General features: G+C 47.3%; 1 protein-coding gene across 1 annotated transcript in view; it reads left to right on the top strand.

Moving 5' to 3' along the window:
• Window positions 1-277: 277 nt before the first annotated feature.
• mxd4 (MAX dimerization protein 4) overlaps window positions 278-18,764 on the top strand; it is a 24,308-nt gene continuing 5,821 nt past the window's right edge. Inside the window, exons 1-4 of the mRNA XM_084465739.1 lie at window positions 278-575; window positions 1,168-1,264; window positions 4,420-4,449; window positions 18,009-18,123. Coding sequence (XP_084321865.1) covers window positions 512-575; window positions 1,168-1,264; window positions 4,420-4,449; window positions 18,009-18,123 — 306 coding nt within the window. The 5' untranslated portion in view covers window positions 278-511. The remainder of the gene's footprint in view (window positions 576-1,167; window positions 1,265-4,419; window positions 4,450-18,008; window positions 18,124-18,764) is intronic.

The raw sequence follows: 18,764 nt of genomic DNA, 5'->3' as shown, positions 1-18,764 counted from the left end.
ACAGGCCGATATGATTAAAAAACAAAAATGAACGTGAATTCCCTCACGGGATTGTAGAGTAAATCCAAAACTCAGAGAAGTTCGATGTTTTCACTTGACTACGCCCCAATATGCAACTTGGCCAATCAGAAGCTTGTCCTATGTGTTCCAACCAATAATCAGCAACGGGCGGAACTTACATGCTGTTGCCAGGGTATGGACTTGTAACTTCTATAGCGCCGGCCAATCCGAAGCAAGTCACTGGCTCTCACGCTAATAATGAGCAACAACAGGTACTGAACGACAGCCATTGAGCTTTTCTTATTGGACCAGAAAAATGTCACTCTGTTCCCGAGTTTTAGTTATGCGCTGTTGATATGACTTGTTTGGAGCCTCCAGACCCACAACTGATTATAGACGCTCATATCAAGCAAAAGCAGTTCAGGCTTGACTGCATAACCGCATCATCTATGCTACTTGTACATTTGTGTAAATAGATTTATTTTCTATATTTTTATAACGAGAGAACAACATGGAACTTAATTCTCTTCTAATTCTGCTGGAGGCTGCAGAACACTTGGAAAGAAGAGACAGAGGTAATTCATTTGCAATAGCAACATGGACTGGATTAATAATAATGTATGCAGTAATATAATGACACAAAGATAATGGGATAAAAATCAAGAGTGGTACTATATGCAGTTATGATGTCACGTTTTACATTTATTTGACTAGACGACTGACGAGAACAGGAATTGGTCACATAATAACTAAAGTTTATTACAATATAGCTGCAAGATCTGTCAAATTCAGTTAGTAACAGTTCTACATATTATCGCCTGTCTCTTTGCAGAAGGCAAAAGCATGTGCAGAGTAGACCTATTGCTTTCGATTATTAGTTGAAATGTGAGAATGTCAATATGACAGCGGTGCCATGTACTCTATAGGCTTCTAAACTATAAGATGTAGGACAACAACAATGTCTGGAAGTAGACGCATTCGCTTTACTTGGACAACGTCTGTATTGGAAGCAATACATATTCGTTACGGTTTTTTTTTACTTGTAGCGTCAAATGTGCCATTTCGATATCAGAGTTCGCAATTGCATCAATAATTGCTGGCGGTAACTTAGATTCCCAGAATTGCAAAACACTAACATTCACTGTTTTTTTTTTACTTTGTCCATAGAAGCAGAGCATGGGTATGCGTCTGTTTTACCATACGATAGCGACTTTCCCGCAAAGAAAACGAAATCTTCGCCTATAAGAAAAGCTCAGAACAACAGGTAAATATACTCCAGCTTTGTTGACAGTATAATGTACCTACAGTTGGACTGCAGTGTGTTTCAGCCCCTTCTCCTAGCAGAAACTCGCCATGTCTCTGCTGGGCTTGGCTCTGTTGTGATCTCGTATAAACACTGCCACGCGTACACTGTCAACTCTGCTGCTCCCACATTCTCTCTCCGGTCGCTGCAGTTTGACACCTCCACTTCGCTGTGCGACCAGTAATCTCACAACATCACATAACGCACATAGAATGCGCTTCTTTGAAGCGCATTCGTTCGTATGCATTTTCTCTGCGTTCTCCCCTTAACCCTTCAACACCCTGATTTTGACTACTCCCGTCCAACAACTTACTGGCGTATTCGAGAGCGTATAGTTCGTGTGAGTGTTCTGCGATTGGAAATAACAGACCGTTATGCGAGGAGGAACTAGATACCGTATATTTAAAAATTGATATTGATTTGAAGTGCGGCCTGAGATGTCACTGTTCTATTTCCATCTCATTTGCCGAGATGACACCGCGACCTTGTTTACGTTCCCTCATCCCGCTCATAGTCGTAGATGAGCAACGATTTGGTGCGTGTGTGTGTGCGTGCGTGCGTGCGTGCGTGTGTGTGTGTGTGTGTGTGTGTGTGTGTGTGTGTGTGTGTGTGTGTGTGTGTGTGTGTGTGTGTGTGTGTGTGTGTGTGTGTGTGTGTGTGTGGTTGGGAGGGGGGCCTGTGTGTACGCGCGTGTGTATGTTTGGGAAGGGGGACGGGGGTCTCGAGTGGGTGTGGCGGCTTCCACCGAGAACTCCTTCACACAAACTGCTAGTGACCTGACCGAGCCCTGCAGGAATAACCCGTTGGCCCCTGCGGATCTGCACGTATCCCGTATTGCATTGCATTGCAGTTTCAAATAGTTTCACACCGCCTAATCACTTTATAAAAAGATTCAAGATTTTGAAACTTTTGGCCTTCAATCGAAAACACTTTGGGGAGCGGGTTTGTTATTTAGAATATATTTTATTATAGGTCATACAGGCATACGATACGGAAACAACAGACTTAAAGTTTGCAATAAGTACTTGCGTCTCTTTTGTACCCTTAATAAAACGGCATTTGGCAGCGTTAACGAGTTCATGCACCGACATGAACTCTGTATGATACGTAAAGTGCCATGGCGTTTCTGTTCTCGATGGGCCTACATGTCACCCCTTAAACCTCAATATACGGTGATTGTATTGTTCTGCAGAGAGCTCAGTTCTACTATGACGATTTGACTCTTCGGCTATGAACCATTTGCGATTGGAAATGACATGGCCCTTTGATGTAATATGTAAAAGTTTCACGCTGCGGTAGGCGTTGTTACTGTTTTGACGGGTCACAACTCACTGGTCACGATGCCTGTCAAAGGCCCCACGGCTCCTAGGATATTCAAATTTGATTAGGATTAGGCTAGCACTTCCTCCACCCTTTGAGATACCATACTTCCTGTTGGCCTTGTGGCCGTGAGACAGAGGGAGGCCTGTCAGGTTTATCTAGTCGTCACGCCAGTGTTGTCGATGATGGAGGTCTACAGCAGTCAGCTCTCTCGACTAGACTGCTCTGAACAGCTGTGGGAACCTTGACTTAGTGTGAGTGCGCCCTAAGTATTGGGATGTTCAAATAGAGGAAGGAATCCGAAATTACGAATGTGTGTGTGTGTGTGTGTGTGTGTGGCTCTGTTATGGTGTTTTATGACCCTGGTATCCATGACAGGCGTCTGCGTGCAACATGAAGGGAGTGTTTGTTTGCTGTGGCCTCGGATGCCCTCACGGAGCCCAGCGTAGTGGAGATCAGAGTCCCCCAGAGTCACCCACGCTGCGACGCAGCATTCCACCACCACCCACCCCTGCAACGCATGTCACAACGTGGGTTCTCAAAGTCCACGTGCTGGGCGTGTCTGTGCGCATGTATGTGTGTGTGTGTGTGTGAGTGTGTGTACACACACAAGCATATAACGTGAGTCTGCTCACAAGCATGTAGTGAGTATGTGTGTGTGTGTGTGTGTGTGGCATCTGCCAGAGGACAACATTGGCTCACAGAGCAGAAAATGTCAGACACACACATGGGGCACATTCACACACAGACACACACATACACATAGACATACACACACACACACACACACACACACACACACACACACATCTGTGGAAGAAGATTTTGTACCGGACACATGCAGGGTTGTAAGCATTCATGATTAGCCCGCTGACTCGGGTAAACTGAAGTCAATCAATCTCGGCTTTTGTAATAATTATTTAGTTAAAGGCACATTGAGGTGAACAGCATTATAGATCCATGGGAGCAGAGCTCATTCGAAGGCCAGGGGGGAAGGCTCTCACACTGGAGAGGCTGTTCCTCCCTCCACTTGTTTGTTTTCAGTTTGAAAATCACTCCATTTTTGGACTCTGCAAACCTTGTGGACTAGGATGCCCTCTCTCTCCGAGTGTATTTTTCTCTGTCCCCCAACCCCGCCCTCTCTCTTTCTCTCTGCCCCCCGCCCCTCCCTCTCCCTGCCCCCCCCCCCCCCCCCTCTCTCTCTCTCTCTCTCTCCCTCCTGAGTCTGTTTCTGTGTCCCTACCCTTTCCCCCGTTGGCGTGACAGCCTCCATACCACATATCCACGGCATATCCACGGCATGCATCTACGGTACACTCTGAGGGGGATCTTGGCCACACACATGCCTGATTATTTAGTTGCACATCAAAAAAAAAAGCCAGTAAGAAAATAAGTATGCGGTAAAGAGGGGCCGCCATGCAGCATTTCACTAATGAGGGATTAACACTGGCTGTGAAAACCACACAATTCACCTCCTATTCCACATCTCAAGCTCTGCACCCTGCAAAGAGGAAGAGGAAAGTGTTGAAGCAACAACACTCTGTCTTCTTACACCACTGACTGTAAAAATCTTCGACTCTGAATTCGCGAAACGTTACCCATGTCCTCTGATGTTGTGTCCCTCAACGTGTGTTCACCTGCGTTTTCCTCCACACCGACACACTGGCTCATTGAGAGCTGACCGATCTGGGTTCTGTCATTGCTGTCTGTTCTTTGGATGTCATGGTGGAGAGGGGTTTTGGCACTCATCATGGTCTAGCAACACATTCCTCATTTTGTGTGTTTGTTCCTTTCAGGTCGTCACACAATGAGCTGGAGAAACACAGGTAAGAGGATACTATCAAAGTGGCTCAGAATGGCTTGATTATAGTGATTGTCTTCCTGTGTTATTAATTCTACTGTGTTTTTATTGAGCCATCCCTTTATACATACTGTGTAAAAATAACACCAAAGCAATAGGTGCTTGTCTGGACCAAGTTGAATATATTGTGTAGTTGAATATTAGAAATATCCTTCTTTAGTTCAATGATGACGACACTACAGGGTCGACCACATGATCACCGCATGACCCAACCCTTGATGAGGTCAGAGGACAGATGTACACAAAATAATCTTAACCCACACAGCTGAAAACAAATTCAAGTCTGCTTGAGTCAACCCCTCCCATGCTATGCCTGGTTCTACCTGCTGTGGAGGTTTGAATAGCGTGATGCCTTGCCTGAGCCAACTGCATTACCTTGTATGGAAGAATAGACTCGGGGTCAAGAACACACCCACACCACAATACTACTGCTCTATCCCTGACATCCACATTGGTCATAGCCACGCCCCTCTCTGAGCAACGTCTCATGAGAATTACCAAACAAGTGGGGTTTAATTGTCAGTTTGATGGCTTTGCGTTATCAATACAGGGAGAGGCCATGTCCTTGTTGCAAGCATGATGTCATTTAGCAACCTGCATCATTCTTATTTTGACACACATGTCATTGAGGATGCAGGTTACTAGATATCCTACTCCGGGATGGCCACAGGTAGCCTACGGTCCCACGGCAACCTCAACCACAGGATTATCCTGTTCTCCTAGCTCGCATTCATTCAAGAAATGCCCTGTTGCTGAGGGAACAGTTCTCCGTACAGGAAGTCATAAAGGGCTTAGTGTTCCACTTGGTCAGGTATCTAGCCTCGTGAGAGGAAAGCTTACCACAATGTGTCATGACTGACAGCACGCTCATCTGGCAGGTTGCAGATGGGTGTTGCCCATGTGTGTATGCATGCGTGTGTGTCTGCATGCGTGTGTGTGTGTCACTCGAACTAAGAGTAAGGTGGTGAGTGAATTGACGTCTGTTTTGGAGTTCTTCAAATAACAAGTTGGGACGTGTCCCTCTCTCTCTGGGCCGGAAAGACCACAGGGAAGAAGATGAGGGCCCACTGACAGTACCTGCTGTAGTGGTGGTAGCTGGGGCCAGAATTACCTCATGTGTCTCTAGTCACATTGACGTCAGCCCGCCCGCAACTTTGGGTTGCCAGTAATGTGTTCCACAATCATTTCATCCACTTCCCTTATCAATGTGTGGCAAAGATGAAAAAATAAAGTTGATTCATTAATTGTGTAATATAAAGAAAATGTCATTGCAGTCATCGCTTTCAGTCGAATTGAGATCTTTTTTTGGGGGGGGGGGGATTTTTGTTCATAGAATTAAATCACATCCCAAAAATAGTTGGAAACAAAAGTGATGATTGTGCAGTGAAAAGGTGACAGTGTAAATTCAATGTGTACTGTTTGTCATAAATAGACTGCTGTAGCGGCTAACCACACTCTTAATAAGTCCCATCTCAGCATAGGAGTTAGGCCAAATATATCAAGCACAGCCAGGGGCTGTTTATATGCACATACACACTCTTCACATATCCTGCTTCTTCTTTTTAACTTGCAGTGATGATTCGTCACAATCTCCAAATTCTGTAGTATTTCCCACCCGTTTGCGGGGGTGTACAGACCAGCCCTTGTGCGTCCTTCAAGTCTGAGCCTGTGTCCTTATATTACATGTCATTGTGGCACACAGGTGTTAGCCTTTGAATAGGGTTGAAAGTATCCTCAGCGTAAATACTCCCCATGTGGTTTCTGTAATGTGCAGCTCGTTAGATTCAAAAAAAATTTGCTTCACACATTGAATCCTGAGAAATTAATCAAATTCAGTGTCACGTTGATATCTTTACGATGTCCACCCACATGTTTCTGTAGCCTGCCGTTGCCCCAGTGTCAGCCGCATCGCACACGCCACTTCCCTCTATGACCTGAGACACCACGCTACACTCAGCCATTTGTTTCTTCTTTTACACAAAGCTGAGTCACATTGTTACATTGGTCACATGATGCCTTCAGTTAGTTCACACCAGGCCAGCAAAAAAATAACCCACAGTAAACTCCTAGTTTAGCACAGAGAAGAATCCACCTTGGTCGATATAATGTCAACTTTTGGTTAAGGAAATGAGATGAAAACACTTTTAACAGACTAAACCAACTATATTTTTATAGCTTCTGTGCCCACTGGAAGTTATTTTGTCAGAGGTTGCAAAGTGGCCATAACGTTACAAGTAATACATACACACATTAAATTAAAGGAGTAGCATTGTGGAAGTGTTGAAGTAGCAGATGCTTTTATCCAAAGAAAGTTACAATGAAACCAGATACTGTGGACATTGGGGATCAAACCCAGAACCCTTTGAGCGCCTTAACAAATGCACTGTCCTGCCCATGTTGCCCATGTCCCACAATCTGAAACATGTTTTTGGGTCGGGCAGCAGCAATGCATTATGGGGGATGCACTATCCTGACGCAAGCTAGCTTATCTCCTCTAGGCCTCACGTCCATGTGGAACGCCGCGTAGAGTGTTCTCTGTATGGTGACTCGGCTGTTTTCTGACGCGTTTGGCAGAGTTTCCCATGAGGCAGCATGGAAAGGTTTCTGTACACGCCCTTGTTGCTTGTCACTGAGTGTTGGCTGACTTTCCTTCCTCATTTTTCGACACAAGCTTGTGACACGGGCCATACCTTCCACCTAACCACCACTGGTTTCGTTTCTCTCTCTTCTCGTATACGACACCTGTTTACAGTAAAAGGCCTCGTGAAGCCATCAGATGATCCAAAGATGTCCTCACACGAGGGGCACTGCCGGGAAGGGCAGAGCAGAGAGGGGGAAGGGTGGAGTATCTGGTTTGTTTGCTTGGCTCAATTGACAAAGGGATTTACGATTGCTATTTTTATACACCTCCGATACCCGCGTCACCGTCACTCCAGACAGGCCTTCATTTGGTTTGGTTTTTTAAGGTCACCATGAACACCACGCGTCAAAAGTTGAAAACATTGGTTTTTATATCATATTATGTCCTTCTAGTAGACCGTATTATACAGAGTAGTTTCCATTCAGTTGTAGATCCATGTTATTCACTAGCAGATAGGGCTTTGGGTGTTTGAAAACGTAGTGGATAGTTCTCTTGATAGTCTTCCTTGTAAGGGGTAGTAACAAGCATGTTTGTGTCGATGATAATGTTATAGTATGGTGACATGGCACTTGTGACTCATTTCTTACACCCACAACTCAAAATAAAATACCCATGCTGACAAAAATGAAAGTGCTGTTCTGAAAGAACTGAGTTAAAGCAGTTCCACATATGCAGACTTTGATGTATGTAAACAGGACTAAAATACAAAATAAAAAATACACCCCACTGCACTTCATTGTTATGTTGTTGTATTTGAATGTATTTGATTGTTTTTTTAACAGTTTCATCATTCAGTTGCTTTTTTTCTAACTTACAAACTTTTACTTCAACAAAAAATGCTAATGTATGGAAATAGATCGTGTTACGTTTTGATCTCTTTTGGCAAGAAAGATCTCACACACGTACAGTAATGTACCAACACTCCAGGCCCTTTGTGGGCTTTGGAGTGCGTTTGATTTATACGGGTCCCATCTCCCTCCTAGTGTACAGCGCGGCCCCGCTGGCCTGGTGTACTCTGTGGCTGTGCTACGTGGGTCGTTCGAAACTTTTGACTAGTAAAAAAAAACCTCCCCTTCGCAGCGTGCGAGGTCGGGCCGCTCTTGACAACAACCTGCAGAGCTGTGTGAATTATGGTATGGCTGGGTTGCCAGGGGTGATGGGGGAGGGGGGCGGGCGGGAGGGAGCTGGTTTGTCTGAAGGGCCGTTACTTCACCTCCTGGCTTCGAGCGTCTCTTCTGCTCTTCCTCTGGAGACCACATCTGGTCTTTTTGTTATCTCTTCTTTCTTTTTCTTTTTTTTTTCACTGGTGTGATTGTGGCTCTCTGCCCAAAGCCCCCCTGAAAGTATCTGAGTCAGCAGAAAGCAAAGGAAACCAAGAAGAGGAGGAGGAGGAGGAGGCAAACAGAGTCCCCTTCTCTCTCAAAGCCTTTTTTTCACCCCTTGCTCGCTGTGTTCTGCCAAAAACCTTCTTTTTCCTCCCTTCTTTTTTGGAGTGACCCTGCTTCTCCCTGGTGCTTTTGTTTTGATATGGAGGCTTCTTTTGTTGATAAAATTGTGGGATAAAGGTCCTGGCTGCGGCCAAAGTGTACTCTGGTTTTGGGAAGGATAGCCGATACTTTATTGTTACTAAAACGTGCTTTTCCATCCGGAGAGAAATGGACATGGACCTCACAGATTGAGTGGAGGCAAAAGTTGATTTAGTTTGAACCAAACACAACAAATAATATGTTTTCATAATATGTGCTGTATAAATAGGGTGTTATGTCTCATAATAATAGTAATACATTTCTGTATGCCTTCTACACTACACACCAGTATTTTCTCCACGACCAACAGCAATAGTCATGAATAAAAGTTAACACATGGATTAACAAGTATTCCTTTAATTTCATGTGTATGCGCACCCTAGCCAGACAGAGTTGCTCCATTTATTATCCCCATTTAGAGTGAATTAACACCTTATGAGTCACGTAATTAGAGAAGATTATTAGTTTAGGTAACAGAGACTTCTGGTTTCTGTCTGTCTGTCCTTTGTCTGTGCAGAGGAATACGTGGTGACTCATTTGCATAGCCATGCTGTAATTTCCTCTATGAGAATCGACCCATTCAACACAGGGTAGATGTGGGGGTTCCACAAAGTTAAGTATAGGTTTTAGATGTTTCTTTCCAACCTCTATTGCATAAGCTGTGTTTTTGATGATCTACAGTCGTAGAGTACTGTCGTTTTTGGAGATTGAAGGGTCAACGAATATCTTTGCTGTCAAATTGTTTTAGAGAGCCATACTGTTATGCTAATAGACAATCCAAAGATTGTATTGTTAAAAATCACTACAGATTACCAGAATACTATCTTAGTTGTGTTTTCATTCCTTTCATTCCTGCAGTTCCCCCTTCCTAAAATGTCCAGAAACAGACTTTTATTTTTAGTTTGTAATTGATGTAAGCATGCCGTGAAACAGCTTTGGTAGTCTGAAAGTATTCACACTATACTGGTCTGGAGTTAGCGTGTTCAAAAGTAATTAGAGGGATCTAAAATGAAATGAACAGATGTCTGGACATTATCATCAGCTGCCTGCTTTCACAGAGGGCAGTCTTCATGCTCTTGCCACATTAGACTGCCCGTCGGACCGTTTGATGACGGTCACGTGATCTTCTCCTTCTCCAACTGGTCTTGTCACGTTATGCTAAGGCCCTACTCTGTAGATTGAACTCAAACGAACGAGCCATGAAAACAGAAGCTTGACTCTCAGTGGGTGCGTGTGAGGACAGTGCCGGGCGGTCGATACTCCAGGGCATGTGTGGACAAACACGATGGAGCACATGCTACAGATGGAGCACAAACAGGTTGAGGAGGAGTGCTTTGATGAGGCATTCCTCTGAGGTGTGTGTGTGTGTGTGCGTGTGTGTGTGTGTGTGTGTGTGTGTGTGTGTGTGTGTGTGTGTGTGTGTGTGTGCGAGCGTGCGTGTGTGTGTGTGTGTGTGTGTGTGTGTGTGTGTGTGTGCGCGTGCGTGTGTGTGAATTTGTGTTTGTGTGTATTTGCGCGCATGTGTGTAAGTTCTCTGGGGTCAGAAAGGCCAAACCCATCTCTAAATAGACCGGCTACTCCAGTGTGTGTCACAGCACTGAGAATGTTTGTATGTGTGTGTGTGTGTGTGTGTGTGTGTGTGTGGGTGTGTGTGTGTGTGTGTGTGTGTGTGTGTGTGTTTAAGTGTGGAGGAGACATGTTGGACTAGCTATAGGGCACATAGTAGACACACCTTTGCACACATCTCAAATGGATTGTGTGTGTGCATTGTGTGCTGCTGTCTCGTGTCATAAACCATTTTACACGTATTGCGCTGTAGATTGAGGAATTGAATGTCACCAAGTACACGAAAACAACCACGACTCACCCTTCATTTGGAAGAGGAGAATATCAGAGAGAGACAAGAGAAAAGAAAAACACAACATTCCACATTTAGAATCTATTTTATATAATTGATTGAGAATGAGGAGGACTCTGATAGGAGGAGAGACCTGACCAAAGTAAGACAAGTCAATATAGGAGGAGGAGGAGGGGGGGGAGGAGGGGGAGGGGGGAGAGGAGGACAAATCTGATGTAACAGCAGGAAGTGGGTGGGGCAGGAGGAGGACTGAGTGTAGGAGATGGTCTCGTCGTTGAGTAGGACAGGGCTGTGAAATAGGTTATGGGGGGTGTAGAATGGCTGTGTAGGAGATGGTTGTGAAGTTGTGTAGAGCACAGTTGTGTAGTTGGTGTGTGGCACTTGGTAGTCAAGTTGTGTAGCTGGACAAGTTGTGTTTAGGAGAGGATTGTGTAGTAGTGTAGGACCGGCCATGTATAGGTGATGGTGTAGCTGTGTAGGACACTGTGATGTGGATGTGTAGGTTGCGTACGAGGTGGCTGTGTGGGACGTGCGTGTATGGCGTGTAGGCTACATGGTTTGCGGTTGGCTCGGAGACGGCAGTGTTGTTGTATAGGACCTGGTTTTGTAGTACGGTTGCTATGTGCAGTGAGTTGAACAAGGCAGCCTGAAAACCAGGTCAGCAGAGCAGACATACGCTGGAATGTTGAGTTAAGTAACAGGCCGCGCAGAAGGCCGTGTAGAGAGAGGCGGGCGGAGATAGCTGAAACACTGCCATGCTCAGGCTCAATACAAATAACAATAGTTTTCTTTTTACATTAAGTAGCAATATTACTGCTTTGTGCCTTTTTTCTTTTGTTTTGATAGCTGTTTCTATGCATCCAAATTATTATGCCAGTGCTGTTATCTTTCCCCTACATATCTCTTTTGGGTTTATTTGTTTAAAAAAAGAAATACAACTACATATATTTCCTGAGCAAACAAATGCTTAGAACAGCAGCAGCAGCTGACAGGACTGATTACGTGCGGGGCAGCAGTTTACAGCATGTTAATCATTGACCAACACTCTGGGTCATTCTAGAATTGTCCTATTTTTACCCTGTCCCCATCAGAGGGTGAAAACCTGACTGTACATTACTTCACCAAACTTCTCTGAGATCAGTCCATCCAGTTCTGGAGGTCGGTTTCTGTTCAGTTTTTATTTTTCATAAACCCAACTGTTATTCAAATGTCCATGTAACGCACGGCAGTTATGGGTTGAGCATTTTGGGCGAGAACGTTTTGTCTTGCTCGACAAAACGATGCACACAGTAGTATACATTTCCACCAGGGAAACCTCGTGTAAATCCCCCCTCTATTTGCTCACACATTCCCTGCTCTGTTTTTTTTTTTTTTATGGCGTTCCAACATCTGTTTCTCACTTGACACAGACTGGCGGTGTCAGAGGCAAGGGCTTTCGTAATAAGCCTTGCTTATTTTTACTCTGGGATTGGTTGCTGTTTTGCTCACATTAAATCGAGTGTAATTATACAAGAGAATTCCCAGGCATGCGTGTGGAAATACTACTACTAACGTGTAAACAAGGAGTCCCTTGATATGACAGTCTGGCACGTGATATGCAGATCTGGTTTTTTTCCTTAATTGTTGTTTAAGCTGTTTAACAATCTTAGCTTCGCTGGGTGCATTTTCTTTGTACTTATATCGTTGTCTATTGTGTCGTTTCATGTCGGGTCATGACGAGTTGTGTTGTGTAGCCTTGTGTTGTGTCGCTCTGTCTGTGTTGTGTTGTGTTGTGCTTCGCTGCGCTGCGTGGTTCGCTTTGGTGTCGGCTTGCGGCTCGCGTGTGAACGCAGGGGTCATGTGAGACGGAGCCCTTCGCTGCAGCCGGCGATGATACGTGTGTGCGTGTTGTGTTTGCGTGTGTACTATGTGTTTTATCAGGACTCGGTGTCCTGTCGTCTGCGCGGTTGTCACAGCACACAAGCTGTCGGGGGGCGGGGGCGCGGCCGCTGACAGAGAACCAGCTTCGTCTCCGCAGGAGGATTGACAGATTCACTATCATATGTAATCCCCTGCCCCCGCTCGCCCTCTCTCCCTCTCTCTCTTTCTCTCTCATCGTGTGCCGGCCCTCTCTGTCTCTCAGTAAGTGTTCAATGTCCTGGAGTAATATAAACAGGGCCGTGGGAGGAGAGAGGAGCAGGGCTGACGGCGTGCGCTTGTGTGCACACAGCGGTTGTGTGCACGTAGTTGTTGTGTGCATGGACATAGCTGTTGTGGGCGTTTATGTATCAAGGACCCCCCCCACCCCCACCCTGGCTCCAGGAGCCTGCCAACCAGATGTAAAGTCACTGGGAGGCTCCGATTCCTACCTAATGCTCCTCTCACGCAACACAGACCCCAAACCTCTTCCTCCCCCTCTCTCTCTCCTCCTCCCCCCCTCTCTTCCTCCTCCCTCCTCTTCTCCTCCCTTCCCTGCTCCTCCCTCCCCTCTTCCTGAACACTAGGCCTTGTCACGTGAAATGAATAATACCCCAAAAGCCCTGTTAAGCACTTAATAGAACCGTAAGTTTGCATTACAAGAAACATGAACTTGGTTGTTTTATCCAAAATATATAAAAATAAATGTTACATTGTAATAAAGTAATGACAATTCAATTAATTGCTTCACTTGAATCACTTCACTGGCACAGGTAGTGACTGAATAACCAGTGACGGCAAGGTGATGTTTCAATGTTTTAGTTGATTTGACCTTACTAAGCAAGATACCATGGCTGCATACAGGGGCAATATATCTGAACGGCTCGAGTGGATTGGTGTTTTGTTTCTCGTTTGATGGGTCCTGACGTGAACTTGGCCGAGCAAACTATGCAAACAGGAGCGAGCTCTTTAAACAGCCGAGAGAGAGACAGGGAGAGAGAGAGAGACAGGGAGAGAGAGGGGAAGAGAGAGGCAAAGAGCAGCAGAGCGAGAGGTAGAGAGAGAGAGACACACACACACACACACACACACACACACACACACACACACACACACACACACACACAGCAGCAGAGAGAGAGGTAGAGAGAGACACACACACACACAGAGCAGCAGAGAGAGAGAGAGAGAGAAGTTAAGAGAGCGAGACACACAGCAGGAGAGAGAGAGCGAGAGAAGTAAAGAGAGAGACACACACAGAGCAGCAGAGCTCTAGAGAGAGAGTGAGAGTGAGTGAGAGAAAGAGAGGGCTAGAGAGAGTTGAAGAGAGAGGCATTATAGAGCGCGACGAGGGACCAGTGTTTGCACTGTGTATGCTCCCCCACAACGAGGGCGGTAAGGTGGCGTTCCCGACGGCAACGGGGTCATGGGCCTGCCATCGGGCTGATGCCTTATGAACAAGGGATGGATGAGGCTAACACAAAGTCTGGTCCACCCCTGTTTGCTCCTATCCTCCACTGCAAACCCATGTGCCATCTTTATCAGATCAAGAGAAAACATAATGACATGCACATACAGTACATTACATCACTCACAAAATCCAGTGTGGTACGACCCAACCAATGACTTATTATAATTTCAATGAAACGGATCATTGGTCATTGGATTGAATCGGTACCAACCAGGGTGGAAGCTCTAGAGGTCTAAACAGCTTGTAGCCAGAAACTCCACACACTTTATGTGGGCAGCGAGCCCCCCCTCACAGAGCGGTGGTGGGGGGAGGGAGGTGAGGGGTGAGGCGATGGGTGGTGCTAGGGGTGGGGGTGAGGTTATGAATTGGGGGTGGAGGTGAGGTAATGGGTGGGGCTGGGGATGGGGGTGAGGTCATGGGTGGGGCTGGGGGTCAGGCTGATGTTATGAATGGGGGTGGAGGTGAGGCTATGGCTGGGGAGAGGGTTGGGAGGGAGGATGAAGCCAGGTGGGGAATGGGGGGGTTGGCAGAGAGTAGAAACCAACTCTGTGTGTGTGTGTGTGTGTGTGTGTGTGTGTGTGCGCGCGCACGTGCGCCTGCGTGTGTGAGAGGGGGAGTATGTGGCATGTGAGAACGATCAGGTGGTTGGTTTTCTTCCTAACCCCTGACCCTACAGACCAGGAGAAAACACTTCCTCATCCCCTGACTGGACACAGCCTTTAGGCTCCAGTGATTTATTACGCCGACATGCATTTGTCTTATCACTGAGCACTGTGTCGAGCCATCCTTAACAACTCATTCTCTGCGCATTATCATGGGGTTGAATGGAATCAACAGTACTGACGCCTTCCTGCACAGACATGTGGGTCTGGGACACTCGTATAGCGCTCCACATCTCTGGGCTGCAGCGCTGCCTGTGTTCCTCTTGACGTGCACCATCTAAGCGATAACGCAAATTCCTTTTCAACTCTCAAATTCACTGAATTCTTTATGTTGGGGTGTTCCACCCAAGCCGAACCATTACAACCACATAGTTTTGTTTGCGAGATGCAGACAGCAGATCCAGCCCTGTACAGGCCGGTCTGTTTTGAAGACAGATCTGATAAACATAGCGTGACCAGAGTCTGGCTCACCAATAACACAAGTGGGGCAGGGCAGGGTCCGTCCGGCTCCAAGTCTGCTGGAAAAAAACAATGCTTGTGTGTGTGTGTGTGTGTGTGTGTGTGTGTGTGTGTGTGTATGCGTGCTTGCATGTGTGTGTGTGTGTGTGTCCCGTGGCCGAGGCAGCACGTGCTCAGGCAGGGAGCTGACAGGGCTAGCAGACAGTCGGCAGAGCAGAGTAAATTGCTCAGCGGGACATAAGAAGAGCAGGTGTAGCCTCATTGACGTGCGCTGTGCTCCATGAGGTATGCCAGAGGCGTGGATGGAAGTTCCCCCGTCGGACAGGGGAGTGGGAAGCCTAGCATAGTGACACTCATTTGGGTATGTGGGTCGCGGGAGCTCTGCCCGGACCTGTTTTGTGTCTTCCCGAGAAGAAATGTTCTGTACTTTGGAAACGTTACAAGCCAAATTCACTTGACTATAACAGACAAATATATAGTGTCAAGTTATGTGGTGGGGCTACAGTCAGACTACTTTAGGTCTGACCCTACTTTAACGTTTTAGAGTTTTTAGTGTGATTCTCTCTGGGACCAGCTAGCTACCCTGTTCACTACTTATGATACATTCATGACTTTATGAAGTATTCTCTGAAGTCAAGCACGAGTCAAGTCGAGTACTTTGAGCAACGCCTTGTTTTCGTTTTTCAATGCCAGAGAGGGAATGAGAGAGAGTGAGAAAGAGTGAGTGGGAGGGGGGTGAGTGAGAGAAGGAAAGAGAGTGAGACAGAGAGTGAGGGTGACAGAAACAGAGAGGAAAGGGGGGGGGGGTGGGGGCAGAGTGGGAGAGGGACTGTTGGAGAGAGAGAAGAGAGGGAAAGAGTGTGATAGATAGAGAGGAAAGAGAGAGAGAAAGAGAGTGTGAGCGAGCGTGCAAGAGAGAAGGAGCGAAAGACTGGGAGAGAGCAAGAGGAAGAAAGTATGAGAGAGTGAGAGACAGAGAGAGAGAGAGAGACAGAGAGAGGGGGGGGGGGTGCACGTTGGTTGCCTATTGGCTCAAATGACCCTGGGATGATCTGCTCAGAGCCCAGCCCAGTGCAGCTGAGCACACTCAGCCTCAAAGAAGCCTTTCTGCACCCAGTCCTCCACAACACCAGGCCCTGCAGTCCAACCCCCAAAAAAGAAGAAGAGGGGAAAAAAAGCAAAACAGCCCCCACCCCGATCCCCTCTCGCCCTCCCTCCTCCCCAGCACACCGACCCCCACCTCCTTCCTGTCCACTTCCCCTGGCTCACCTCCAACGACTTCATGTGGGCTGGAACCCAGGGCAGGTTGGAGGTGTGCCCCCCCCCCCACGTCCCCCCCACCTAACCTCCCCCCCCTCCTCGCCCCACCCCACCCCCTGTCCTCCTCTGAAGACACTTGTTCTCCAGCAGACTGAGCCTGTGTTTCTGTTGGCCGGCTGGAGAAGGAGGAGGAGGGGGGCGGGCTGGTGGGGTTAGTAGGGGGGGAGGGGGGGGAGGGGGGGTTGGGGGGGTCTCGTCCCCCTGGGAGAAGTGGGAATGAGACCGCTGGAGTAACTTTCACACGCCCTGCTCTGGGTCGTCCCAGCCAGCACCTGCGAGAGGTACGCTGGCTGCCGGTTTGTTTTCCCTCCGCTCCTCCCTTTTCCTTTTTTTTCTCCTTGTTGTTCAGAGTGCTCTGCTCTTTCTGTAGCTATAATTACACCAGAAACATGCTGAAAGATGCTGTTATGATCCAGAGAGAGGGGGAGGGAGGGAGGGGGGGAGAGAGAGAGAGAGAGAGAGAGAGAGAGAGAGGGGGGGGGGAGAGGGGGGGGGAGGGAGAGCGAGAGGGGGGGGGGGGGAGAGAGAGAGAGGGAGAGGGGGAGAGAGAGAGAAAGAGAGAGAGAGAGAGAGAGAGAGAGAGAGAGAGAGAGAGAGAGAGAGAGAGGACTTGGTCAGCAACAGGTTGACCTCTGAAAGCTACAGAGACAGCTAGTGAGAGGGTCTTTCATTCCCCGGAGGGCCAACACCCTTCCGTCCCCCACCCCTAAAACCAATCAAAGCGGGGGAAATGTTCTGCGCGTGTGTATGTGTGTCTGCGTGCGTCGGCTCTCTCTCACCGCTCTCCATGCCGTGACAGCGGAGACGGTGCTGCTTACGCTGTTTAAACGTGTTTACACGCCAGAGCCCTTTTTTTTTCCCCGAGGTAACATGAGAAGTGGCCACAGGCTATCTGGTGACAAATACAGTGGTTGTTCATGTGCTAGCTGTCTACATAGGGAGACAGGGCTGTCATGATACTGGAGCAGTGTCCACACTGCTGTTTGCCCTTTGTCCACGCAACCAGAATCAAATGTATGAATAGTTGTTGACTTATGGCTTGGATCAGGGGCTGTTGTTTTGCACTCAGTTTATGCATGATTAGCATTTAATTAAAGCGTCCAACAATGGTGGCACCCTGTCTATTGATTTTAGTTGAACACGTACAGTTCACGTCGAATGGTTGTGTGGTGACCATCGAGGCAATGAACCATGATCCAAATGATAAATGTCCACAGATATGAGATAATAAAACGTTTATCCAGTGTGCTGTTCAGGATTATGAAAGCACTGTGGCCAAACAGCCAGCCAACACACACGCCAGTCATGATGACAATGTCCGCCTGGCTTAGTTTGAATGGCAAATGTCATTGGCTGGCTATTGGCAATACCTCAATGCTGGACCTGTCCCACCTGTATATCCTCTTGGAGCTAGATAGGGTCTGAAAGATACTACCTTGTGCTATTCTCGGTTAAAAAAAAAAAACTAAAATGAGGTGAGTTCTGCTTTGTGATTGGCCACATATTTGCCTCATATTAAGCCACTACAACTCGGCCTTCCTGTGCCCTCTAAACAGGCTTCTCTCGGGCCAAGCATCCAAAACCAAAAAGGAAGCTGAAAATGAATGATGACATTGACAGCGCTTTTATCACAGTGACCCCTTGCTACATGAATAGCATGTCCTCAACTCCTGTGTGTTTGTCGTCCACAGACGTGCCAAACTGCGGCTCTACTTGGAGCAGCTGAAGAAGCTGGTTCCACTGGGTCCGGACAGCACCAGACACACCACCCTGAGCCTCCTGAAGCGGGCCAAGATGCACATCAAGGTATGTGGAGGGAGGAAAAACCACAGGCTCACACACACGCCGCCGCCGCCACCACCACCACCACCACCACCACCACCACCACCACCCTGGGGTTTATAGCGCTGCTGTCGGAGCACATCTGCCACAGCTGACTTCCAAGCATCTGTGAACAGCTTCTTTTTTTCTGCTTGCGTGACACCTTCAATGCCACGATAGTCTGTGCCCTGAGTGCAACCAATGTGTATGTTTTTGCAGAGGAGCCAAACGCTGACACGCACACACACACACACACACACACACACACACACACACACACACACAAACATACATGACGCCAGAAAAGAGTGAGTCATTTCAATGATTTGTGCCTTCAGCAGCTGTGCTTTTCTTACGTGACTTCTTTAACTGCTGAACGTCTCATCAAGCCCCCAGCCGCTATATTATGAGTTCCATTTACTCATGGTGATCCTTACGTCCACAGTGATCTACACTGAGTACAGTCGACATGCATTATAGAGCAGGTAGGGCATCAAGGATGCCTGTGGCACATTGGGGAATCGAAACCAGGGCCTTCGGGCCCGGGAGTCGGAAGACGCTGTCCCCAAAAAAGTACAAAGAGTTTTCTATGTCTTTAAATCCTCTCTTCCTCCTCCCCCCCCCCC

Source organism: Micromesistius poutassou (genome assembly GCF_964030765.1).
Source record: "Micromesistius poutassou genome assembly, chromosome: 3".
In the NCBI taxonomy this organism is placed as follows: Eukaryota; Metazoa; Chordata; class Actinopteri; order Gadiformes; family Gadidae; genus Micromesistius; species Micromesistius poutassou.
Note: the sequence above shows the minus strand (reverse complement) of the source record. Positions and strands in the feature narration are given on the sequence as shown.